The sequence below is a fragment of the Salvia hispanica genome, chromosome 5 (genome assembly GCF_029641045.1).
Source record: "Salvia hispanica isolate PSC_SH4W2 chromosome 5, Shi_PSC_v1, whole genome shotgun sequence".
NCBI classification, from domain to species: Eukaryota; Viridiplantae; Streptophyta; class Magnoliopsida; order Lamiales; family Lamiaceae; genus Salvia; species Salvia hispanica.
In genome coordinates, this window is record NC_142696.1 from 29,390,432 (window position 1) to 29,415,888 (window position 25,457).

The 25,457-nt window shown below is 37.9% G+C and overlaps 3 protein-coding genes and 1 pseudogene across 3 annotated transcripts; 2 read left to right on the forward strand and 2 right to left on the reverse strand.

The window, feature by feature from the left end:
• Positions 1–543: 543 nt before the first annotated feature.
• On the reverse strand, positions 544–3,948 carry LOC125186343 (uncharacterized). Its single transcript, XM_048082693.2, has 6 exons — positions 3,258–3,948; positions 2,889–2,986; positions 2,205–2,229; positions 1,256–1,376; positions 1,055–1,189; positions 544–952 (listed from the first exon to the last, which is right to left on the reverse strand). Exons 1-6 carry the CDS (start codon positions 3,748–3,750, stop codon positions 745–747), a joined length of 1,080 nt encoding a protein of 359 aa, XP_047938650.1. The 5' UTR covers positions 3,751–3,948; the 3' UTR covers positions 544–744.
• A 5,765-nt stretch (positions 3,949–9,713) lies between these two features.
• On the forward strand, positions 9,714–10,857 carry LOC148926609 (uncharacterized). The gene is made up of 2 exons (XM_089058167.1): positions 9,714–10,519; positions 10,627–10,857. The coding sequence occupies exons 1-2, from the start codon at positions 9,757–9,759 to the stop codon at positions 10,653–10,655; spliced, it is 792 nt and encodes a 263-aa protein (XP_088914293.1). The 5' UTR covers positions 9,714–9,756; the 3' UTR covers positions 10,656–10,857.
• A 5,077-nt stretch (positions 10,858–15,934) lies between these two features.
• Positions 15,935–16,874, reverse strand: LOC125191199 (uncharacterized; annotated as a pseudogene).
• Positions 16,875–21,496: 4,622 nt separating this feature from the next.
• Positions 21,497–24,479, forward strand: LOC125191366 (organic cation/carnitine transporter 7-like). The gene is made up of 6 exons (XM_048088912.2): positions 21,497–21,718; positions 21,850–22,118; positions 22,917–23,154; positions 23,347–23,848; positions 23,935–24,137; positions 24,214–24,479. The coding sequence occupies exons 1-6, from the start codon at positions 21,707–21,709 to the stop codon at positions 24,442–24,444; spliced, it is 1,455 nt and encodes a 484-aa protein (XP_047944869.1). The 5' UTR covers positions 21,497–21,706; the 3' UTR covers positions 24,445–24,479.
• The last annotated feature ends 978 nt before the right edge of the window (positions 24,480–25,457 follow it).

The window sequence follows — 25,457 nt, forward strand, 5'->3', positions numbered from 1 at the left end:
TTTCAGTGACTCACTGAATGGCAAGTCAACGACTCACTAAAACCGGCAGTTTTTCAGAGAACATACAGCTACTCGGTATGACTGCACGGGATTCCGGAAGAGGCCAGCAGCGACTTGCCGAATTGCAACCGAGCGACTTGTTGCGGCCAAATTCGATTCATTTTTAGATTTCTACGTATTTAAGGCCCACAAACACGACTTCCAGGGAACCCATTCACGCCCCCAAACATCATATTTTCGTCCTAGAGCAAGAGGAAGGTATCCGGAAGGCTTTGATCACCGAAGACTTCTATCTGCACAGTTCTTCTCCGTGACATTCATCTTTTCTATCTAAACTTACGTTTTCTCCACTTTATTATTTTTTTTAATACGAGTGCAAAAAATGAAACATCTCTATTAACGTGCGGGGATCATCTCTTACATTAACGTGGAACATATAGAGTAATTCTTATTCTTATTAGAGCATACGTATTTAAAGTTGTGTGAGCTATAAAAATAAAAGAAATGTGTAATGCTATATGACGACCTAAATGATTGTCGAGCTTGAACAAAATGCAATAATAAAAATTAAACATGAGCTATTTCATGTAGTGGAACCTTCCCTACAAAATTCCTTTTTAACCTGTACAAGGAAATTTTAGATAAAAGCAAATTAAACTACTTATATATGTTTTGAGAGGATTCTCTTTCACAATTTTGAAGGAATCGCAACAAAAAAATTGTCAAATTTAGTAAATAAAATGACTAAGAAACAAGCAACGAAGATAATTGTTGTTCCACCTCTTCCCAATTGTGGACCTTGGTTACAAGAGGATGTTGATGAGCAGCATGCTCTGTTTTGCACCATGGATATGAATTCTCATAATCGAAAAGCAGAACCTTTATCCCTACTGCTGCACATTCTACCGCATACCTCGGGTTATCATCGATCAACACCTTTGCTCCCAACGACCTGCACGACATACATAGTTCTATTCAGCTAGATATACATAACGCAACACATTGGAAAAATGTTGAAACACAAAGGAAAAAGGACAAATGTGTTGATTTGTACTTGCAAATGTCAGATTTCGGTCTTGATTTGCCATCCAAAGCAAAATGGTTCCCGAAATGGATTTCTCGGAAAAGACCTGGGTAATGTTTCTCGATCCATTCGATTGTGTGGTCCTTGATAGCATTCTGGCGAGACCTGTACATAATATACTAAATCAGATAATGATCCTGAGGGGAAATATCAAAACGTCAGTATACATACGTCACAATGGACAAGTTATAAACTTCAGATAGCTTTTCAAGTGCTTCTCGAGCTCCTGGAATTGGATTTATCCCTTTCTTGAAGTAAGGTGTCTTGAAAAACTCATGTACACGATGATCAGCTGCCACAAGAAGAGAAACAGCATACATTCATTCAAATTCCAAATAAATAGAGTCATGAAATACAAGAAAACACGCACACAATTTTTATTCTTTCCTTTTTAAGGAAGTAAATGATTCATTCAACTCGACTGAGAGCAGATATATCAAGCTCTTGGTAGGAAATTTATCGGACCAAACCATCAGGTCCATATAAATATATAAACTCATCCAAACAAGATTTGAAAAACAGTACTCCCTCTGTCCCCAAAGAATATGCACTTTGGGTTCGGCATGAGTTTTAATCTAAACTTGGTAAAGTAGGAGAGAGGTAAAGAGAAAAAGTAATTAAAGTATTTTTAGTGGTGAATGGGTCCCACCTCATTAGAGAGAAAAGACTTCCAAAACTAGAAAGTGCATATTCTTGTGAGACAGACAAAAAAAGGAAAGAGTGCATATTCTTGTGGGACGGAGGGAGTATATTTCAGCCAATGCAGCAATTAGAAACCTCTGACATCTAAAACATTTATAACTAAAGGACTGGACATAAGAGTGCGTCAATATTGTAGTCGAAGCCAATATTACACTATTCAGAAACAACAGAATACATATTGTATCATGATACTATGATAAAATCTATATAAAAAATGTATTTTCTTTCAAGAAAAGGGAGGAAATAAAATCATGGATTTATCCTAAAAATAGCAGCAGGGATGAAAAAGGAAGATAGAACAGCATGCTTAAAATGAACTTCAAATCATTGAAATCACATATAAGCCCAAAAATAAAGGAAAACGTGATTAAAGTGTATGAGTGTGACAACAAGCCAAGTTGAGCATATTCTGTAATACCTTCACCGCGTGAACAGTTCCATATCTGCAAGAAAAATAAGTATGGGTCAGGAAGGATACAGATGATTAGCAATTGTCTCTGGAGATAATATAGGAGGCAGAATAACCAAACCACCCTACTTGCAGTTTCTCAATTAACGGACGCGAAGTAATCATATAGCAAACTATGACATTATTGTCCACCCAATCCCATGCCTGTGTAGCTCACTTGTTGAAGCGTAAAATTATTTTTCAAGTTTCAGCAGAATCACTTTCTCAAACCCCCTCAATTTTATTTTACATCTCAAATGCTATTACATTTATTTGGTGTTTGTAGCAGACGAAAGTGGAACTCAAGTCTATAGATAGAAGCCAGAACAACATATTTAAAACGGCGGAATATGCATATATACATCACTAGCCACTCAATGCTTAAAACACTTCCACAGAATGATTCAAAACAAAAATGAAAAGAGATGCCACAGTGAGGGGCAAAGAGATAAGGAAGCAATTGTTTTCTTCTCTATACTTGTTTGCTGTATAGCAGAATAAAATCCTCTATACAGAAACAAGGTGCAAGTAACAGAAAAAAAAAACGATAAGCAAATTTTACTTATATAAATCACAATAGGATCAAAATAGATATATCTAGAGACATTTCACTTTGAGGAGACTATAAAAGAGTTATCCTGTCTTACACAGTACCTTGAAGAACTCATAGACGTGGTATTCAGAAACCGAGTGGTTTAGAGAGTAGCGATCCGCTATGAATCGATTAAGAGCAGACACGAAGTTCCCTAGAACTGCCAACAAACCAATAAATGGATTTCAACATTTCACGAAGATAACAAATGCTTCTAGACTTTCAATGATAGAATCAGGAAGTCAAGTAGAATCAAAATGATACTAAACAAGATTAGACTCTAATAGAATCCTAAATTATGCCAATAGCACAAGGCACTTTTTCAATTTACTAATCACCAGCTAATATATTATTCGATACAATACCAAAAGATGCAACAAATTGTTCTATCAAAACAAAAGCGAAATTCAAAATCTGTGAATATTAGATACCTTCATCAACATCAACGGCAATCATGATTTTCTCGGAGGAAGAATGGTCCCTAGCTCCAGCGGAATTCCCCCAATTTGCAGAGGCGTCACCGTTAAAAACCCTAGGATCAACAGTCCGCCGCTGATCCTCCGCCCTAACAACCTCTTCAGAAAGATCCAGCAGCTGCGGAATCGACGGGCCATACGCCCGCGCTTTCAGCGCCTCATTCACACCAACACGGTCGCTATTCGGATCAATACAATTCCGCAAAACATTATTGCATTTATCAGAGGCGCGGCTGAATCCATACGCAAAAAATTTCCCCCTACTCGAATCAATTGCTGACGATGCAGCGGAAGAAAGCCTTCGGAAAGACATACTCCTATTAAAATCTCTTTGGCTCAACAAGGAATTCGAGGCCGCCGCCGCCATAAAACAACGAACCAAACGGCGGAATCGGGGAAAGCAATTAGCGTTCGACAAAATTGCTTGCCAAGAAGGCGTCTTTATCATGCCGACCTCTCATACATTCATAAATTGAGGGTTGCGCAGTAGAAGAAACAGAGGAATCAATGGCGGATTCTGGTGTGGGATAATATTTAGGACAACAAAAGATCTAATGGAAACCGAGCCCTATTAATAGAGGAGAAGAGATTATCCATGGCCAAATATATCAAATTCCATAGTTTCCTCGAATTCAAGAATAAATATTTATCAAAATTTATGAAGCCAGAGAATCATAGATCGATCCATAAAAAAAATTCCATAATTCTTTATGTATTAGTACTACATTAAAGTTTAATTTGCGCATTTAATTTAATAATGATATAAGTAATAAATTAATAATAGAATAACTAACTAGGCAATCATAAAATGCAAACTTGTATATTATACAAACTCAAAACTACTCAACACAGCTTCAACACAGTTTCAATACAATATCAACACAGTGTAAAATTTCAAGATTTTAATATCAATATAGTATTAACACAATATCAGCAAATCATTAACTACCGTTGAAATTCTATTGACATTTTCCTATTGATGTTTTTTTGTGATCTGTTGACATTTTTCAATGGTCCAGATCATAGTTTTGAGTTTGTACAATATTTAAAGTTTTCATTTGATCACATCTCATAACTAAATAGTGTTTAAATATTTAGGGCTATTCGATTTGTAAGATTGTATCATAATTAAATATATAGTTAGGGGTATTCGATTTGCAAGATTGTATCCGGATTAAATATATAGTATGTTTGGTTCGTGAGATTCAATCTCACAATTCAATCCTAGATGGATAATCATGAGATAATTAGTCATAGACTCATAGTTAAACCTCCTATGACTAAAATAATCTCACAACTCAATTCTAGATTATATCTTGATATTATTTTATCTAGCAAACCGAACACCATCTTAAAGGATATATATCAAATATTTTAAAATTTTCATATTTGTTTTTTAGACTTACGCATGGAGCCAAAAATCAAATAAGGTGGACACTCTCTCCCATCGCCGGCCCTTCACACTCAGTTTGTCCTCGCCGCGGCTTGTCGCCACCGTGCAATAGGAGCCCCGTCCACCGCCGCCCCCCTTCGCACTCAGCCGCGTCCCCGCCCAATACTCGGCGTGCCCGTGGCTCCATCCACCACCCTATCCGCCCTCGTCCTCCACTATAGAGAGGCGCGACCCAGCCACCTTCCTCGGCGGACGCCGTGTCATCCCACTGTGGACACTCTTAGTTCAATTTATATTGACATCTTATATACTCCCTCCATCCCAGCCTAAGTGTGACATTTTCCTTTCTTGTACGTCCCAACCTAAGTGAGACGTTTCCTTTTTTGGCAATAATCAACCCATTCCTCTCTCCTACCTTTTCCTCTTATCTCTCCTACTTTTTCATCCGTCTTACTTTATTCTCTATTTCTCTTTCTTACTTTTTCCTCCCTCTTACTTTATTCTTTCTTACTTTATCTTCTCTCTTACTTTTTTCTTTGTTTCCCTTTCTTATTTACTCTTTCTCTTACTTTATTATTAACAGTTTAATTCATAAAACACTACTACCTAAATTCATGTACCAAAATAGAAACATCTCGCTTAGGTCGGGACGAAGGGAGTATTTTTTATTTGAATGTGATTTATTTTAAGAAAATGCTTCGTCCATAAAAATAAGGGCATTTTCCAATTTCGCCCGTCATATAAAATCTCGTTTCTAATTATGCATAAATTCTGTTGCCGTCCTAAACGTTGTTTTTTTTTTAGACAGATGGAGTATAAATATAAGGGCAAACTTCCTTAAAAGTCATAACTTTTTTCGATTTCTGGTATTCCTCACGAACTAAAAAATTGCATATAATGTCATGAACTTTAAATTCGGTCACCGTTTTCTCATGACGGGTTTTCCGGCCATGAAGCAAGTTGACGTGGTTGCTGAGTGTATAAGTTGACGTGGCTGCAGACGCGTCAAACTGCCCTAAAAGTCACAAACTATCCAGCTGACGTGTCCTTTTAAGCTGACGCGGTTACTGAGTGTATACAAACGTGCTTACTCGTATTTTAACCCACAAAATCTCCAAATTTACCCTATTCACTCATAATTCACTCTCCATTTTTTTACCATAAATTCACACCCCAAAATTCCATCCACTTCACTTTTACATCGTTGTCGACAACGATGAGCATGGCAGTGGCGAGGAGTTTCTGTGTGGAGGCGGAGGGTCACTTTCCTGTTTCTTAAATGCCGCCACGGCGACTGACTGCTACTTCTTCCCGCTCCGCTTCCTACACAGGATAAATAATAGTAAAAGCAAGAGAAACCACCCCAAAACAGAAGCAATGGTGTCGTCACAAAGCTTCTTCTTCCCTCCGCCACCGCCACTCACGGCTCCACCGGCGGCAATAGCTAGAGTTTCGGGGCACATGATGTCAAGAGGCTTCCCACAAAGAGAAGTGTCGAGAAATGATTCCTTCGATTTTCCCACAAGGCCTTTCGGAATGGAGTCGTTTAAATTGTTGAAAGAAACGTTGAATTGATCAAGATTTAGGAGCTAAAGTGATTATTCTAAAAGGACGAAATTAAAATCAAAACCGCACATTCAAACAAGAAAATTGGCTGAATTCGAACAAGTTGAAAAGTTGCACATTCAATTGAAATTGAGCAAAATCGATTGTTTGAAATAGGAAAAATCAAAATTGAATTGCGGTAGAAATCTCGACTGGAGGGAGAAGAAATTGCGATGAAAGAATGGGAAAAGTTAATGGGAAAAACCGAAAAATGGGAAAAGTTTGTGACTGTTAGGGTTAATGACTATCTGCCTTTTTCCATGTCAGATTCAAGCTTGCCATGTGCACAAGATTTCGATCGGAAAACTCCAGGGTCGGGTCAAATGGAAAATTTCAATAACCTGGTAAAGTTCATGACATTATACTTCAATTTTTTATTAGTTCGTGAGAAAAACCGAAAAATGGAAAAAGTCTGTGACTTTTAGGACAATTTGCCCTAAATATAATATCTCGTTAGAATAATAGACAATCTATTCATCCATATGTAATGTATCTCATTTTGACTTGATTATACACATTTGGTTTCTGTCTTGTAGAGATGACACAAGGAAGGGCGTGTTGCAAGCATCTTGTCTCCCGTGTGTTGCTCGACCAATGGACGGAGGGGGGGTTGTCTCACCACGCGTCCACCTTGTAAACACAGGATTAAGAAAACACAATTGTCATGAATAAATATACTCTCTTCGTCCATGAAAATTATGAATATTTGGTTTGGCACGAGTTTATAATGTATATTGATAGAGTAAGAGAGAGGAAGATAAAGAGTAGTTTAAATAGTATTAGTAGAGAGTGAACTCCACATCTTTAGTAGTTAGTGTAATAATATAAGTTGTAAATAAAATAGTGTGTAGGAGTATTGTGTTAAAATATTACAAAATCAGAAAGTTCATATTTTTCGAAGACGGACTAATAAGAAAATAGTTTATACTCTTCAGGACAGATTGAGTATGTTTTATTCAAACCGAAACCAATGCAATACTTGCCTGTACAATTGAATAAACCAAGAAAATAAATCATGATTCCAAAAATTCCCTCCGTCCCACAAGAATATGCACTCTTTCATTTTTAGTCCGTCCCACAAGAATATGTACTTTCTAATTTTGGAAACTCTTTTCACTCTAATGAGTTGGGACTTGTTCTTCACTAACAATACTTTAATTACTTTTTCTTTCTACCCCTCTATTCCTTTACAAATTTTGCATTAAAACTCGTGTCTAACCCAAAGTGCATATTGGGACAGAGGGAGTATGAAAATTTAGCTAAAGTCAAGTTCAAATGAGATGTAGGTAGGGGTGGGGAAAATACCAAAATGCCGAAAATACCGGTTATTTGGTATACAACAATTTTCGGCACGGTATGATACTGTACCGTAATTTTTCAGTGCGCAACAGTATCAATTTTCCTATACCGCTGTATACTATAGAATACCGAATATTTGGTATATACCGTAGATTCGGTATAACGAATCTTTGCCGCATACGAAAAAATCGGTAAACGTTGAAATATTATATTATATTTAATATATCTATATATAAAATAGAATTAAAAAGAAAAAATCTCTTAAAATCCTACATTTAAATATTTTGTATATAAAATAGATATTTTTTGCATAACGGTATTACGGTATACTGTACCGTACTTTGGTATACTGCAATAATAGTAAGATAACAGTATCAAAAATTAATCATGCCGAATTTTCAATATAACAAAAAAATCAGTTTGGTATTGTATGATATTTTGTCATACCACACTTTCCGATATGGTATGCGGTATGACGTTCCATCTCCAAGATATAGGCATTTGGAAATGAAATCCCTTAATACAAAAGGTTGTCAAAAACCATAGTTTGTTTTTCTGAATTTAGAGAGTACGGTTGAAAAATAAAGAAGGTGCAAGTAAGGGCTGCATTTGCTCGTATAGGCCCCTCACTGTTAGAAATTTGGGCTTCCACATGACTAATTTAATGTGTATGGCTATCTTTCAGTTGCCCAATTAAAGTGATCCAATAAAGATTAAAGTTTGGGCTAAAATGTATTTATTTTGTTATGGAAATAAGTGTAGATACCATAAAGTGATTTTCTATTTGATGAGGGACCGAATAGAAAATAAAGGGGTTTATATTCAATATAAATATAAGCTAGGGTTATGGTCCCCAGACGTCAGAAGAACATTCGATATCTCTGTATTCTCTCGGCAGACTATCGCGAAGAACGTCTCTGATCGTTTGGAAGATCCATAGCCGCTGCAAAGCAATTCAGCCGTTCTATACGATATGGATCAAGGTACGCTTCCGCTTTACAGTTTGTGCTCCTTCTCCGTTGTTCTCGGTTAATCATCATAGAGAGCTTTAAGTAATTGTTCACTCAATTATTCTAATAAGTGGTATCAGAGCCACTCTATTGATGATTCTCTGAGAATTGGGAAAAGGAGAATTAGGGTTTTGGTTTTATGAATTAATTCGTGCGATTGAATTAATTGTGTTATGCGGCGAGAGTTTATCGTGATTTTTCATCTATATACGTGGTTTATTTGGTTTGCTATTTTTGAATTTTACTGTGGTGAATCAATTTGGACATATATTATGAATTCAATCTCGTGTTTACTCTGTTATTTAATTTGACGGCCGCATCATAAGTTTTCAATTCAATATTATGAGTACAGTGATTGATATTCTGGATTCCATTATTGATGTTTAATTGTTGCCATACATAATTGTTGCTGTAATTCATATATATATTAGGTTTTGATAATGGAATAACCATAATTAAGGAATATATATGTATATGGAATCAATTCTCGATGAATTGCCTTTTCTGTTTACCAATTAATCTAATGTTTAATGTATCCATTTTTTGATACTTTCTGGCGAAAATTATTTTGGTCAACAGATTGGTTGTTAACTAATGGTTTTATTTGGTTAACTAATTTGGGACGAATTCTTGTGAGAGTTCGATTAAGTTTTAAATTCAATAATTTTGGTACATCTCATGTTCCTTCATGTTTTACTAATGTTCAAAATAGATTAGTCGAAATAAGACGTTGCAACAGTAACCTCTCTTGTATAGACTTCTTTACTGCGAATGTTAGGACGGTAAGTGTGTGTGTATTTTAATGCGGATACTAGTCGGCCCACAGGAAGATTAATATTTGGCACGAAATGCACACATACTTGTGGTAATAAATACGTGATGATTATTCAGTTTTCGTGTAAGTAAATGTGATGCCCACAGGTGGACATTACTTGACATGATTTTATTGTCAGTGTTTGATTACTACAAAGAGGTTGCCACTTACAAATTCATATTATTGTCCACAGACTTGATTTGAATGTTGTGCCGGTACCTCGAGATGTTACTTTCTTATTTGAATTTTATGATGTGAGCATTAATTTGGTTTTGTTTCTCTGTAGTTATGACGTCTTCTGCTACTGTGTCAACCAACGTGCAAAACATACCTATGTTAAATGGGTCTAATTTCAAGGATTGGAAGGAAACCCTTCTAATCACTTTGGGCTGCATGGATCTTGACCTCGCGTTAAGAACCGAGAAACCCGCCCCTCTTACGGATGTAAGTACCGCTGATCTTAAGTGGGACTTTGAGAGGTGGGAGCGCTCGAATCGCGTGAGTCTTATGATCATTAAGCGCAGCATCCCAGAGGCCTTTCGGGGCACGGCTTCTGAGGATATTGCTAATGCTAGTGAATACCTTGCCAAAATTGAGGAGCGTTTTGCTAAAAACGAAAAGTCCGAGACAAGCACGCTTCTGGCTAGCTTGATCTCAATGAAGTATAAGGGCAAGGGCAACATAAGGGAGTACATCATGCAGATGTCTCACATTGCTTCAAACTTGAAGGCGCACAAACTTGAAGTCCCTGAGAACTTACTTGTGCATTTGGTGTTACTCTCTCTTCCTACACAATTCAGTCAATTTAAGGTCAGTTATAACTGCCAAAAGGAGAAGTGGTCTCTTAATGAGCTCATTTCATACTGTGTACAAGAAGAGGAGAGATTGAAGCACGATAGAGTTGAGGTTGCTCAACTGGCTACTAGCTCAAGCAATAAGGGAAAGGGCTTGAAGAGAAAGCCTATTGAGAATGCTGTTGTGGACAAGGGACCATCGCAAAAGAAGCAACATAAGGAAAATGGTTGCTACTTCTGTGGTAAGTCCGATCATATGAAGAAGAATTGTGCCAAATATAGCGCATGGCGTGCTAAGAAAGGTATGATTCTTGCTTTGGTCTATTCTGAAGTTAATTTAGCTTCAGTCCCTAGTGATATTTGGTGGGTAGATTCTGGTGCTACTACTCACATAAGTTTATCAATGCAGGGCTGTCTGAGCTGCCGAAAGCCAATTGATGGTGAAAGATACATCTATGTGGGAGATGGCAAATCGGTAGAAGTTGAAGCTATTGGGCATTTTAGATTGTTGTTAAAGACTGGAATTTTTCTGGATTTGAAAGATACTTTTATTGTACCGTCATTTAGACGGAATTTGGTTTCTATTTCTGCATTGGACAAATTTGGTTTTTCTTGTTCATTTGGAAATAATAAGTTTACTCTTTCAAATAATTCCGGTATTGTGGGCACTGGTTCTTTAAGTGCATATGATAATCTTTACATGCTTGATTCTGTTACTTCATATTCAGAAGCTTTACATGTTGAATCAAAGGGGACTAAGCGAAAATTAAATAATGAAAATTCAGCAAACTTATGGCACAAGCGTTTAGGTCATATCTCAAAATCAAGAATTGAGAGACTTGTGTCAGATGGTATATTAAACACACTTAATTTTTCAGATCTTGATGTGTGTGTTCAATGTATCAAAGGAAAACAGACCAAACAAAAGAAATTAGGTGCCAATAGAGCTACATGCGTCTTAGAATTGATACATATGGACATTTGTGGTCCATTCCCTACGGCTTCTTGGAATGGGCAACAATATTTTATATCATTCATAGACGACTATTCTCGTTTTGGGTACCTATATTTAATCCATGAAAAGTCTGAGGCTCTAGACAAGTTCAAAATATTCAAGGCTGAAGTTGAGCTCCAACTCAACAAAAGCATTAAGAAAGTCAAATCTGACCGTGGTGGCGAATACTACGGCAGAAATGACGGCTCGGGTGAACAACGTCAAGGACCTTTTGCCCTCTATCTGGAAGAGTGTGGAATCGTCCCTCAGTACACAATGCCGGGGTCGCCTAGCATGAATGGTGTAGCTGAAAGACGAAATAGAACTCTTAAAGATATGGTGAGGAGTATGATTTCTCACTCCTCCTTACCACAATCACTTTGGGGAGAGGCATTAAAGACTGCAGCATATATTCTCAATAGGGTACCAACTAAAGCAGCTGCTAAAACACCTTATGAGCTTTGGAATGGGCGAAAGCCTATTCTAAATCACATTCACATTTGGGGATGTCCAGCTGAAGCTAGGCCTTATAAGCCAAATGAAAAGAAATTGGACTCCAAAACAGTGAGCAGCTACTTTATTGGTTATCTAGAAAAGTCAAGGGGTTACAAATTTTATGATCCCACCACAAGAACAATTTTCGAGACGGGAAATGCGGTGTTCTTTGAGGATGTTGAGTTTGGGGGGAAGAATGCAATAAGGGACATCACTTTTGAGGAGGAGTCTATAATGATTCCTACTACTGCTTCTGACAATGCTCAGATTTCTATTCCTGACATTGAAGAAGAAGCAGATCAAGAACCTCAAGCAAATGATGTCATAAATGCACAACTACAAGTTGATGATCTCATTGAGGACCAACATCATGTTGATGAGATTATTCAAGTTCAACCTCAACAACCTCAAGAACCAATGCCAATAAGGAGGTCCACTAGAGAAAGGAGAAATGTCATTTCGGATGATTATGTGGTTTTTCTCGCTGAAAATGAGGATAATATTGGTTTGAAAAACAATGACCCTGTCACTGTTGATCAAGCAATGAAGGATCCTCAGTTTGAGAAGTGGACTCAAGCCTTAGATGAGGAATATAAGTCAATGCTATTTAATGACGTTTGTGATATTTACCCGTTACCTGAAGATGTGAAACCCATTGGTTGCAAATGGATTTTTAAGACCAAAAGGGATTCAAAAGGTAACGTGGATAAATATAAGGCACGTCTTGTAGCTAAGGGCTTTACTCAGAAGGAAGGCATCGATTATAAAGAGACTTTCTCTCCGGTTTCTTCGAAAGACTCATTTAGAATAATCATGGCATTAGTAGCACATTTTAATCTTAAGCTACATCGGATGGATGTTAAGACAGCGTTCCTCAACGGTGAACTTGAGGAAACGATTTATATGGAGCAACCAGAAGGTTTTGTGGTCGGAGACCCAAAGAAAATGGTTTGCAGACTTAAGAAATCCATCTATGGGCGTAAGCAGGCCTCTCGTCAATGGTACCACAAATTTCATGAAGCAGTTCTCTCATTCGGTTTCGGGAAGAATGTTATTGATGATTGTGTATATCACATGTTCAGTGGGAGTAGATGCATCTTCTTGGTATTATATGTCGATGACATATTGATTGCCACAAATGATAAGGAAATGTTGCACGATACCAAGAATTTTCTCTCAAAGAAATTTGAGATGAAAGATCTTGGGGAAGCCTCTTTTGTATTAGGGATCGAGATTCACCGAGATCGCTCTCGTGATATTCTACGATTGTCTCAAAAGGGATATATTGAAAAAGTGCTAAAAAGGTTTGAGATGCATGGCTGCAAGCCTCTAGACACCCCTGTGGCTAAAGGAGACAAGTTTAGTCTTGCTCAATGCCCTAGAACAAGTCTTGAGATTAATGAGATGCAAAAGTTTCCATATGCTTCGGCTATTGGAAGTCTCATGTATGCACAAGTATGTACTAGACCCGATTTGGCTTTTATTGTTAACATGTTGGGAAGGTATCTCAGTAACCCCGGAATGGATCACTGGAAAGCAGCAAAACGGGTTATGAGATATTTGCAGAGAACAAAAGATTACATGCTCACATACAGAAAATCAGATCATTTGGAGATCATTGGGTATTCTGATTCTGATTTTGCTGGATGCCAAGATAGTAGGAGATCCACCTCTGGTTATGTATTTCTGCTGGCTGGAGGAGCCATATCGTGGAGAAGTGCTAAGCAGACACTTGTGGCACCTTCCACCATGGCAGCAGAATTCGTAGCTTGTTATGAGGCATCTTGTCATGGGTTATTGCTGCGAAATTTTATCACTGGGCTGCATATTCAAGGAGTTGAAAGACCACTTAAGTTGTATTGTGACAATAACTCTGCAGTGCAATACTCCAACAACAATAGGAGCTCTGCTAAGTCAAAGCATATTGAGATAAAGTTCCTAGTTGTAAAAGAAAGGGTTCAGAGTGGACAAATTTCTATAGAGCATATAGGAACGGATTTGATGATTGCAGATTCGCTTACTAAGGGACTACCACCTAAGGTCTTTCATGGGCACGTGGCCCATATGGGTGTTTTGTCATTTGAGGACACTTCCGTTTAGTGGGAGTAGTTAATTTTGTTAATGCTCTATATTGTGTTTAAACATGTTATAAACTCATGTTATTTTCTGCAGAAATAAAGTATTATATTGTCCATTACTTGTGTAATTTGGTTTTGGTTTGATCTCAATTTGGGAGGACCAGTTGGATATGATCACCTTGCATGAAATTTCCATGCTACACTCCATAATTGATCTGTTGTTGATTATATTTGCATATGTGATTACTGATGGGTTTAATCATGAAAAAAAATATGGTGACTGCCCCTTTAGTCCTATGTCGATATGGTTGATGATAAGATTGTTCGGAAATACACTATGTGATAGCACTTTTGAGCGCTCATTCGGTTTGTACACATTTATTTGGTGTCATGTGTTGCCCAAGTGGGAGATTGTTAGAAATTTGGGCTTTCACATGACTAATTTAATGTGTATGGCTATCTTTCAGTTGCCCAATTAAAGTGATCCAATAAAGATTAAAGTTTGGGCTAAAGTGTATTTATTTTGTTATGGAAATAAGTGTAGATACCATAAAGTGATTTTCTATTTGATGAGGGACCGAATAGAAAATAAATGGGTTTATATTTAATATAAATATAAGCTAGGGTTATGGTCCCCAGACGTCAGAAGAACATTCGATATCTCTGTATTCTCTCGGCAGACTATCGCGAAGAACGTCTCTGATCGTTTGGAAGATCCATAGCCGCTGCAAAGCAATTCAGCCGTTCTATTCGCCGTTCTATACGATATGGATCAAGGTACGCTTCCGCTTTACAGTTTGTGCTCCTTCTCCGTTGTTCTCGGTTAATCATCATAGAGAGCTTTAAGTAATTGTTCACTCAATTATTCTAACACTCACACCATGCGCTTGAATTCCCTCGCATAACTGAGGGTGTGGTTGATCAGTTGTAATGACAGAATCTCCTTGCAAAGTACTTCCTTAGTTATTTGTAAAAGCACCAACTCATTGTTGATCTCACACTCAGGATGCTCCTACGATTTTCGAATGCCAAAGTACTGTCAATTTTGATTAAGCCAACACATGTAAATATAGTGCAATCGGAAACACCTAACCAGCAAGTTGTTTTTAAACTAAACTAGCATGTGGCTCTTTTAGTCAACAAACTTGCAGAAAAAAGAAGGAAGAAGAGAGAATAGTATAGAGATGGCAAGAGAATTGAAAAAAGCATTATAAATGGAAAAGACTAAAATGCTCTCGAGTGGCATAATGGTTAAAACATAATAAAAAAATGACATTACAGACTCAAAATAGTGAAAAAGTATATGAAATGTGTTATTATCCATAAGTAGATTCTTATGATGATATTATCTAAACTGTAAGTGTCTGTGGCATTCGAAACATTCGAAATAGCATACATAGATTATTAATTTATAGTTAACTCTATTTTGAAAGAATAAGGACTGCAAATAATATGAAAGCAAAATTCAGGGACTAAAAATGTAGTTTTCTGTAATATTGAAAATACAAAAATGTCAATTTAATCAAAAAATATCAAAAGGGTAAAAAGTCACAAAATAGTGCATGCAAGAGTCATTCTAGCATATAAGACCATACTTTATTAAATGACCGGTAAACTATGATAGACAACTACTCCCTCCATCATTTGGGACAATTTGACCAGGCACGGATTTTAAGAAATGTAATGGAAAGTGAGTTGAAAGGTTTGGTGCGATATGGGTCCTACTTTTAAAGTATTAGTTTTATAATAAAATGTGAGTAGGAATGAGTTAGTGGAATATGGAGTCCACTACCAAAAATGATAAAAGTGAAGTGGGTCAAATTATTTGGGACGGACCAAAATAAAATACTGAGTCAAATTATCTGGGACGGAGGGAGTAACTTTTATCCAACTTATCACATGTCAATGTATCTATGATTATATGCTAATGTAAATATGATATGTCGTGATTTTACCCACATACATCTCTCAAATTCTAAACATATTACGATGTTATTGTAATTTTAACATAGTTGATCAGTTTGATAGAAAAGATATTACTCGCTGAATTTAGTGGTAATAACCAATCTGATCAATCCAAGATGTGCATGCATAACCAATCTGAATCCAATCGACCAAATCGAATTCAAGAAACATCAAAACTTGATAGGTGAAGTGGGAAAAGAATTGCTTTTCATATTAATATTTCCTCAATGTTTCAAATGCAGTACTTCCCAAATGTTGAAAACTAACACTATGTACTAACATGGGTTGGCTAATGTGCAAAACCCAAAACAACCATCTATTTACAAAACTAAAATATCCACAAATAAATATAGTAAGAACTAGTAATAATAAAATAATAGTACTAATGATCATCATCATTTACACTAAATTGGAGTGAGGCTGCCAATAAAAAGTGCCTCCCATGATTAAGAAGAAGCAGGAAATCAAGGAAGCAGATCATCTCCAAACAGGTAAAGCATCCGCTCCACCGCCCAGCTAGGCTGCTCCGGCTGCAGCGGCCTCACATCAGCCCGGCAGACAGGGCAAGTCAGCTTGTTGTCATAAGCCAGCCACCTCTCCAGGCAGTGCTTGTGGAAGACATGGCAGCAGTTGCGGAGCTCCCACACGTGGCTGCTCTTCCTTAGGCTGTTCAAGCAGACCGCACACGACTCATCGTGGCCATCTGGCAGCCGCTGCTCCATCTCACCGTACGTGGTGAGGGTGAGCCTCCCCTTCAGCAGCCTCAGGTTGGCCGCGGGAGACGAGGAGATGGAGCAGCAAGACGAAGGCATCAGCAGATTGAGAGCCAAGGAGAAGAGCCATCTTGTCACTGCAAATAGCAGAAATTGATCACTCACAGCCATTAGAACTGAAACTGATTAGCAAGTTAGAAAATGGAGGTATCAACTGCCAGAACAAGTATATATAGATAGAGAAGGGTAGGTGGGAGTGAAGCTACTTTGTGCTTTCCAACAGCCAGTAAGAAGAAATAGAGGGGCATGCCCACATTCTCACAGCTAAAGATGACAACTTTACAACCAAATCTTCATCATATGCTAATGACATCCACAATACCAAATGCGTCAAAAAGAAGGCATTTGCAGATTATACTTTTTCAAAAGCCTACACAGCAAAATTAGGGGAAAGCATAATCTTATCCAACAATTTTTGAAAGTATCTTTAAACGCCAGGATTGCTTTTATAGAAGAAAATGGAGGGGAATAATACTCTTTGATACGAGGAGACTTGTATAGGAGATAACTGCGAGAGATAACTGAGAAGATATTGGTTCGTTCGCGGGGGAGATTCCCGTCGAGCAGCCAACTATCGTAAAACTAGGGTTTTTGAATGATAATCTTGCAGGGAAAGTAAATAGCGTAAAAGTAAAAGACAAATAAATTGAAGGTAATTCTGATATATTGATTAATTGAAGAAAATAACAATGCCAATAACAATGTCTCATATTTATAATAGGAGTATTCTAACTTAATGAACAAGAATTAAACCTAACTTACCGAACAAGAAGTAAATATGCTAGAAAGATATGATAACGAAATACTCCCCTTGTCCCTTAAATTTTGTCACACTTTGACCGGGCACGAATTTAAGAAATATAATGAAAAGTGAGCTGAAAAAGTTAGTGGAGAGTGAGTTCTACTTTTATATATTAGTTTTATAATAAAATGTGAGTTGGAATGAGTTAGTGGAATATGAGGTCCATTACTAAAAATAGTAAAAAGTGAAATGTGACAAAATTTAAGAGACAAAAGGAGTAATTGATAAGATACGAGGGATATTCTTGAAGATATGCCTGTATTCCAAACTTTAGGATTCAATCTCATCAACCTGAAAACGCATTTGACGTTGCATCAAAGCATCAGATAAAGTTGCATGAATTCACCTTAATTGCCACTCCCTCCGTCTGCAAAATGTTGTCCACATTTGACTCGTCGCGGGTTTTAAAAAATGTGAAGAAAAATGAGTTAAAAATAATAATGAATGTGGGTCACCTCTTTATATAATCCCTTCGTCTGCCATTAAATATCTCATAGTTGATCGGCACGAGTTTTAAAAAATTGTTTGACTTTTTGAAGTAAAGTGGGAAGAAAAGTTGGTGGAATGTGGGGTGTACTTTTACATATTGGTTTTATAATAAAATGTGAGTGAAATGAGTTAGTGGAATGTAGGGTCCACTTACCAAATATGATAAAAGTGAAATGCGACATTTATTGGCAGATGGAAGAAAAAAGAAAAATGTGACATTTAATGGCGGACGGAGGAAGTATTAGTTTTATAATAAAATGTGAGGATAATAAGTTAGTGGAAAGTGAGGTGTATTTACCTGAAATGAAAAAAAGCAAAGTGGACAATATTTCGCAGACGTACCGAAGCGACAAAAGTGAACGAGGGTTTTATTACCGAAGTGACAAAAGTGGACAATATGATGCCCAGGGGCGGATCTAGTGTATATATATACAAGGGGAAATTGCCTCACCTGAATTATTCATTTATACAAAGATATATAGATAACATCATTATAATAGGATAGTGATAAAATGCAAACTTATATATTGTACAAACTCAAAACACCTCAACACAGCTTCAACACAGCTTCAACACAGTATCAACACAGTGTAAAATTTTAAGATTTTAATGTAACATAATATCAACACAACATCAATCATTGACTACCGTTGAAATTCTGTTGACATTTTCCTGATGTTTTTTTGTGATCTGTTGACATTTTTCAATGATCCAGATCATATTTTTGAGTTTGTATAATATTTAGAGTTTTCATTTGTTCACATTCCTATTATAATATGTGTATTTTGTATTACCTTTGCCCCCTTAGTATTTTAATAGAAAAACCTTTTGTTGCCCCATTTGGAAAAGAAATGAAAAGTCAGACATGTAATTAGGAGTAGTATTTAATAAAACCTAGTTATTTTTTGAAAAAAAACACAAAAGTTATTGAGTGTTAAAGATCCAAACGTGAGTCTCAACTCTGGAACTTGTAGACAAAAAGCAAAATAGTTAGGAAAGTATACAAAGTTCTTTGGCCCCTATTGTACAATTTCATGGCTCTGCCCCTGATGATGCCACTAATTATAGAAATTGAATATTTTAATTGTCAAATTATTATTGACTTAATTTTTTGTACGTCGTTACATAATGATTTATGTGACTTTATAAAGCATTAACCCCATCAATTAATTTTCTCATATTTAAAATGCAGATTTAAAGGTTTTGAATTTGAGAAGTTAAAAAGGTATTGTATTTGTTTTCTTTTAAAGTGAGAGGTTTTGGATGAGCCTTTAATTTTTATTATAAATATATGACATTTGGTAGTTTACAATCCATATTATCCTACCTTTTTTCCTTTATATTCTTCGTTAAATTTTCTACAGACATCGAATCCGATTTTAGGTTAGAACAATAAATGTACAGTCATGAGCATTATAGAAAAAAAAACGTATATAGTGGTTTTTGAATGAATTTCCAACGTGATTAGATTATCAATGCCATTAATTTATAGTTGTCAACTCATTGATTATGCTATGTATTAGAGCATCCGCAATAGCGGACGCACGCATGCCCTAGCCACCGGCGAGCGGCTCGGGCATAGCGGACGTCCACTATTGGATGCGGCGAACGGGACAGATGAGAGTGGGGCGGATGAGTGCACGGGCGAGGTCGACGGGAGTTAGCCGATCGCTCGTCCACTATTATGTGGCGTCGATCGGTGAGCGATCGGCTAACCGTATATTTTTTTTTATTTCAACTCTATATATACGGTCCGTTGCATTTCATTTCATCCGCACCACTTGTGTTAACGAGTTTCTCTTTCTCCTCTTTTCATTTTTCATCTATGGATACAAAATGGCTCATGATGGTGATATTGATCCGTCGCGGCGAATTGACGAAGAGTTGTGGGCCTATACGTCCGCGGAGATAAATCGGTTGGTGCAAGAGCACTTGCACCAACCGGAGCAGCCGGCGGTCCCCCACCCCATCCATCATCGAGTTGTAGTCCCCCGGGACCACCAAAGGTTGTTTGACGACTACTTCGCTGAGGAGCCGTGGATTGGGGAGTCCTTTTTATGGCGGCGTTTTAGGATGCAACGACCGCTATTTCTGCGTATCGTGTCAGCTTTAGAGGCTCGGTACAAATATTTCCGGTTCAGGGAGGATGCGAGTGGTAGACTCGGTCACTCGCCGATACAGAAGTGCACCGCCGCAATCAGGCAGTTGGCTTACGGAGGCGCGATCGACATGTTAGACGAATACCTTCACATAGGCGAGACGACTGTCCGCTAGTGTCTGCAGCATTTCTGTCGGAGCGTCATTCACATATTCGGGGAGAGGTATCTACGAAAGCCTACCCCTGACGACTGCCAAGGTCTGATGGATATGCACAGGAGGGTGCACGATTTTTCGATATGTTGGGCAACATAGATTGTATGCATTGGGAGTGGAAGAACTGTTTACCGCTTGGAAAGGGATGTACACAATCGGGTTCAAAGGCTATGGTTTTGGCATGCACATTTTTGGGGTAGTCGGGTTGAACAACGACGTCAACGTCCTCCAGTCGTCGCCTGGGTGTTGGTCCGGCCATCAGTTTCGTCGCCAACAACAACCAGCACGATGTTGGCTACTATTTGCCGGATGGGATATACCCTAAGTGGCCCGTCTTTGTGAAGAAGATCAGAGGCCCAACAGATCCAGTGAAAATTTACTTTGCGCAACGACAGGAGACGGCGCGCAAGGATGTGGAGCGAGCATTTAGTGTGCTCTAGTCTCGAGAGCAGCGGTAAAGGGTCCAACACGTTTGTGGTATACTAACTGCATTGTTGATGTCATGCACGCATGTATTATCATGTACAACATAATCGTAAAAAATGAAGGTCCAGAATGCACTGATTGAGCCGCTAAAGATGTTGCCGGTCCAAGCCACATATGGCCACCGCCAATGTACGAATGGGGATACCCCGAGGGGACGCCGAAAGGGTCCAAACATTTACTGATATGCGCTAACAAGAAGCTCATATTCGACTCCAACATGATATAATTGAAGAGTTATGAGCGCGTAGGATTGCACGTTGATATCTAATGTAATTTGTTTGAATCGTTGTTTTTTTTAAACTGTATTAGACTTTTTTTTAATTGTACTAGGTAAATTTTTTATATTTAATGAAATTATTATTGCACTTTTTCATAAATATTTTAAAATAAGATTAAAATTTATTTTTTTATATGTTATAGATTGTCTTAAAAATCAAATAAGTGGTACTCCCTCCGTCCCGGCTAAGATGACACATTCCTTAGCCAGCACGGGATTTTAGGAGTTATTGGTTAATGTGTTTAATTGGAGAAAGAAAAGGTGGGTAGAAATATTAAAATAGAGAGAGAAAGAAAGATGAATATTTTAACAGGGTAGGAAAAAGTGGTTGGGTGTATTAATTGGAGAGAAAAAGTTTCTAAAAAAAGAAAATGTGTCATCTTAATTAGGACAAACTAAAAAGGAAAACGTGTCTTTTTAAGTGGACGGAGGGAGTACAACTTTGACTCATCTTAAGGCAAACTAAAAAAGAAAACGTGTCTTCTTAAGTGGGACGGAGGGAGTACAACTTTGACCGGAAAGTGGCAATGCAGTGGACATTTGACTGCTTTTGGTTGGGCTCTCAATACACTGATTTTAATGGATTAGATGTTGATATGTTAACATCTATTGGCCTCAGTTCTCACTGCCATCGATAATCGCAACTCAATCAAATAAATACAGTTCTACAAAAGTAGTTAAAACTGAATCTATTTGAAATTATCAAAATTAGTGCAAAAGATTGGATCAAATAGTTGTTCAGTATATACAGCTCCCTTGCCAGAGTACTCAGTTGGAAAATAATTCGATCAATCAAGCTAATGAACCAGAGCCCATCATGAACTCTCAGGTAATAATTCCATAGGAGTATTTCAATTGATCTGAATGAAATTAGCAGGAAGAACTCAAATTGGATTTTCGGGTACTTGTATTTGAAAAGGGCATTTGATTTCGTCCTTTAAATTTCATCAATTTGATCAGGTGGTGGATAGTGGGCCAGTTTACACTCTGGATGAAGCTCTTTCTGGTGTGGGTTTTGGGAAATTTCAAGCTCTGGTGCTGGCTTATGCCGGCCTCGGAGCCATGGCTGAGGCAATGGAGGTGATGATTCTCTCTTTTATTGGCCCTTTTGTTAAAGCAGAATGGGGGCTTTCTTCAGCGCAGGAGAGCTTAACCACCACTATGGTTTTTGCTGGTATGCTCATTGGGGCTTATTTCTGGGGTATCTTGTCTGATAATTATGGTAGAAGGCAAGTTTTCTTCATTACTTATTCCTCAACTATAATGCTATTCATTCTTCAAACTTGTGTTCAGTTTGCAAGATATCTCGAGATTAAATATGTAGTGTGTTTGGTTCATGAGATTTAATCCTGCAACTCAATCTTAGATGGATAGTCATAGGATAATTAGTCATAGCTAACCCCCTTCAACTAAAATAATCTCACAACTCAATCCTAGATTATAGCTTGGTACTTTTTTATCTAGGAAACCGAACACCACCATAGTATATGGATTTCAATTGGTTCCCAATCAAGAGCACCTCAACCTGGAGATTACTTATCCTAACACTCCCTCCGTCCGATAAAAATAGAGACTTTGAGATTGAGAATGACAGAGTTTTAATGCAAAATTGGTAAAGTAACTGAGATGTGGAAAGAAAAAGTTATTGGAATATTGTTAGTGGAAAATGGTACCCACCTCATAAGAGAGAAAAACTTACCAAAAAAAAGAAGATGACTATTTTTGTGGGATGACCCAAAATGGAATAAGAAGATTATTTTTATGGGACTGAGGGAGTATTGTTTCGAAGAGTATGTGGCCTCTGTCAGCCTACTTCAGTTACAAGTGCTTATTGAATAATCTAAAATTTGATCATAACTTACTTCTTTAATTTAACCAGCTTTTTTCTATGGACTCTCTTAGAAGAGCTTTATGGCCATTGGAGAATCAAGTACAAACTTTAGTTACTTTGATTTTTTGTTGCAATGTTTTTTAAGTACCGGAACCGTCACTGACACTTGAATAATGTTTTCTTGGTCATCGATCAGGGTAGGCCTTCTAAGTGTTGCTGTGGTAACTAGCATATTTGCTTTCCTGAGTGCCCTCTCCCCGAATTATGTTTTGTTGATCCTCTTCCGAATGGTCGTTGGCATTGGTTTGGGTGGCGGACCTGTGTACTCGACCTGGTTTCTTGAGTTTGTGCCTGTGCAAAATAGGGGCATCTGGATGGTCATCTTCTCCACTTTCTGGACAATTGGAACAATACTTGAGGCTTCATTGGCATGGGTATGTTGTTGATTCCCTTGTAACACCCTATGCCTCTGTTGTTTCTTCGCATTTACCGTAGCTTCTGCAAGTGACACTATTGTTAAGTCGTGAAATTATCAGCTGTTTATGTGTTTTTGAGGCAGTATCTATTCATCCTGAAGTGAAGAGTCAAACACTAACTAGCAATCTCTCTCTTCACAATTTAAACAGATCGTCATTCCTAGATTGGGATGGAGATGGCTTCTTGCAGTATCATCAGCACCCTGTTTTGCAGCACTTGTCTTATATTTCTTCACAATAGAGACTCCAAGGTACCTATACATGCATGGAAAGATCGGTGATGCGCATGATGTCTTGAAGAAAATGGCAACGATCAACAAAACTGAGCTTCCGTCTGGCGAACTTGCTTCTGCGAAGATGAGTAACCTGAACGAGGATTTCACTCCTTCAGAAGGCACCCTATTACTTCATAACAGGGAACACGAGACCAAACCGGGATACTCCTCGATTTTCACTCTCTTTTCGCCAAGTTTAGTCAAAACAACCCTTCTCTTATGGGTGGTTTATTTTGGCAATTCATTTTCCTATTATGGTCTTGTGTTGATGACCTCGGAGTTAAGCAGTGGAGAAAGTAAATGCCACACGAGTTCGTATCCAGGCCTCTCGACAGATTCCAGCCTCTATATAAATGTATTCATCACCAGCCTTGCAGGTATCGTTGTATTGTCCTCGTTCGTTCCACCTCTCTTCTTCTTTACATGCATCGTCTAACTTGAGAAATTAATATGCAAATCACAGAGCTTCCCGGCCTTGTTTTATCAGCAATACTAGTGGACAAAATCGGTCGCAAGATGTCAATGGTGGTGATGTACTCATGTGGATTCATATGCCTTTTACCATTGATGTTCCAACAGCAACAAGTTGTGGTCATATCTCTACTGTTTGGAGCTCGATTGTTCATCATCGGAAACTATACCGTGGCTGGTATCTACTGTCCAGAGGTTAGTTGCCCCATTTTTTCCCTTGCGGGCTTGCAGCTCACTTTTCCTCAGAATAACATTGCTTTCGTGTTTTCAGTTATATCCGACATCGGTGAGGACAACGGGAGCTGGTGTTGCGAATGCTGTGGGGAGAATTGCAGGGATGATATGTCCTCTTGTAGCTGTGGAGCTTGTTTCTGGTTGCCATCAAATGGCAGCAATAACTTTATTTGAAATTTCCATACTTCTTTCTGGAATTAGTGTGCTTTTCTTCCCAATTGAAACCAAAGGAAGAAAGCTGAGCGACTCTGTCACACAAAATATATAGACTTGGTATATATCAACCCAAATATTATTCACATATTTACCACGATATCAAACATTCATGTTATAAAGTTGTAAGTAGAATCTGAGTTGTAGCCGATAGACTCTAGCAGCCGGAAGGTTCGAATACGTCCGGTTTTTCTCATATCTTTACTAAAGAAGGCGGTTGGAAACTCATCGGTCGAGATGCAATTGCCAGTGGCATCTCGCCAATTCCACCAGAAGTTGTTCTCGACCAGCTTTAAAATAGGCGCAATGGTCAACCAATAACTCAGGTTTTGGTCAAGCCGGAAGGGTTAGCCGCAGAGGAAGCTACGTGGATGGATGTCAAGGATGTATGCGGGCAGTTTCCGAATTTCAGCCTTGTGGACAAGCTCTTTCTGGCAGGGAAGCAATTGATGCCACTCAAACCGCCCAGCCGAAGCCTTGGCTGTGTACCGTCGCAGTAGTAGAAAGGTAGCAGAGTTTAATGGCTTGAATGGGGATAATTGGAGATGCTAGCTGTGATCATTCGCAGTAAAAGGCTGAGAGGATTGGAGGAGATGAAAGAAGAAGAGTTGGCTGTTAGATTTTCCATAGCAATAAAAGATGGTAGAGGAGGAGTTGGTTGTTATGCAGTTACACTTTATTTCCTTTCCCATTTAAAGATTCATTTTAACTCGGCATGGATGATAGGAAATTGTTCAACTTTGTGAATTAAAGTGAATAGAAAAAATTAGTGGAATATAGATTATACTTTTAGCATTAATTTTATAATAGAATGTGAGTGGAAAACTTAGTAGGAGCAGGGCCGGCATATCAAAAATGGAAAAAAAAATGTATCTTTAAATCGAAGACGGGAAGAACATCACATCCTTCTTACGCGTACCAGAAACAATCATTTGATCCTCAACGTTTTTTCCACTCTAAGATATACTCCCTTTGTCCATAAAAAATAGACCACATTGTGAATGACACGTCTTTTAATAAGAGATAAGGGAGAAAAAGTAAGAGAGAAGTAGCGATAGTGGAATGTGG

Bases quoted from the DNA above. Each gene is read 5' to 3' on its own strand.
- LOC148926609 (XM_089058167.1), top strand. From the start codon at position 9,757: ATGTTAAATGGGTCTAATTTCAAGGATTGGAAGGAAACCCTTCTAATC. The intron at 10,520-10,626 runs GTATGATTCTTG...TTATCAATGCAG, and splicing joins CGCATGGCGTGCTAAGAAAG to GGCTGTCTGAGCTGCCGAAA.
- LOC125191366 (XM_048088912.2), top strand. The intron at 22,119-22,916 runs GCAAGTTTTCTT...GTCATCGATCAG, and splicing joins TCTGATAATTATGGTAGAAG to GGTAGGCCTTCTAAGTGTTG. The intron at 23,155-23,346 runs GTATGTTGTTGA...CAATTTAAACAG, and splicing joins TTGAGGCTTCATTGGCATGG to ATCGTCATTCCTAGATTGGG.
- LOC125186343 (XM_048082693.2), bottom strand. From the start codon at position 3,750: ATGATAAAGACGCCTTCTTGGCAAGCAATTTTGTCGAACGCTAATTGC. The intron at 2,230-2,888 runs GTACTGTGTAAG...TTTTTCTTGCAG, and splicing joins ACGTCTATGAGTTCTTCAAG to ATATGGAACTGTTCACGCGG. The intron at 1,377-2,204 runs GTATTACAGAAT...TTCTTGTGGCAG, and splicing joins GAACTGTTCACGCGGTGAAG to CTGATCATCGTGTACATGAG.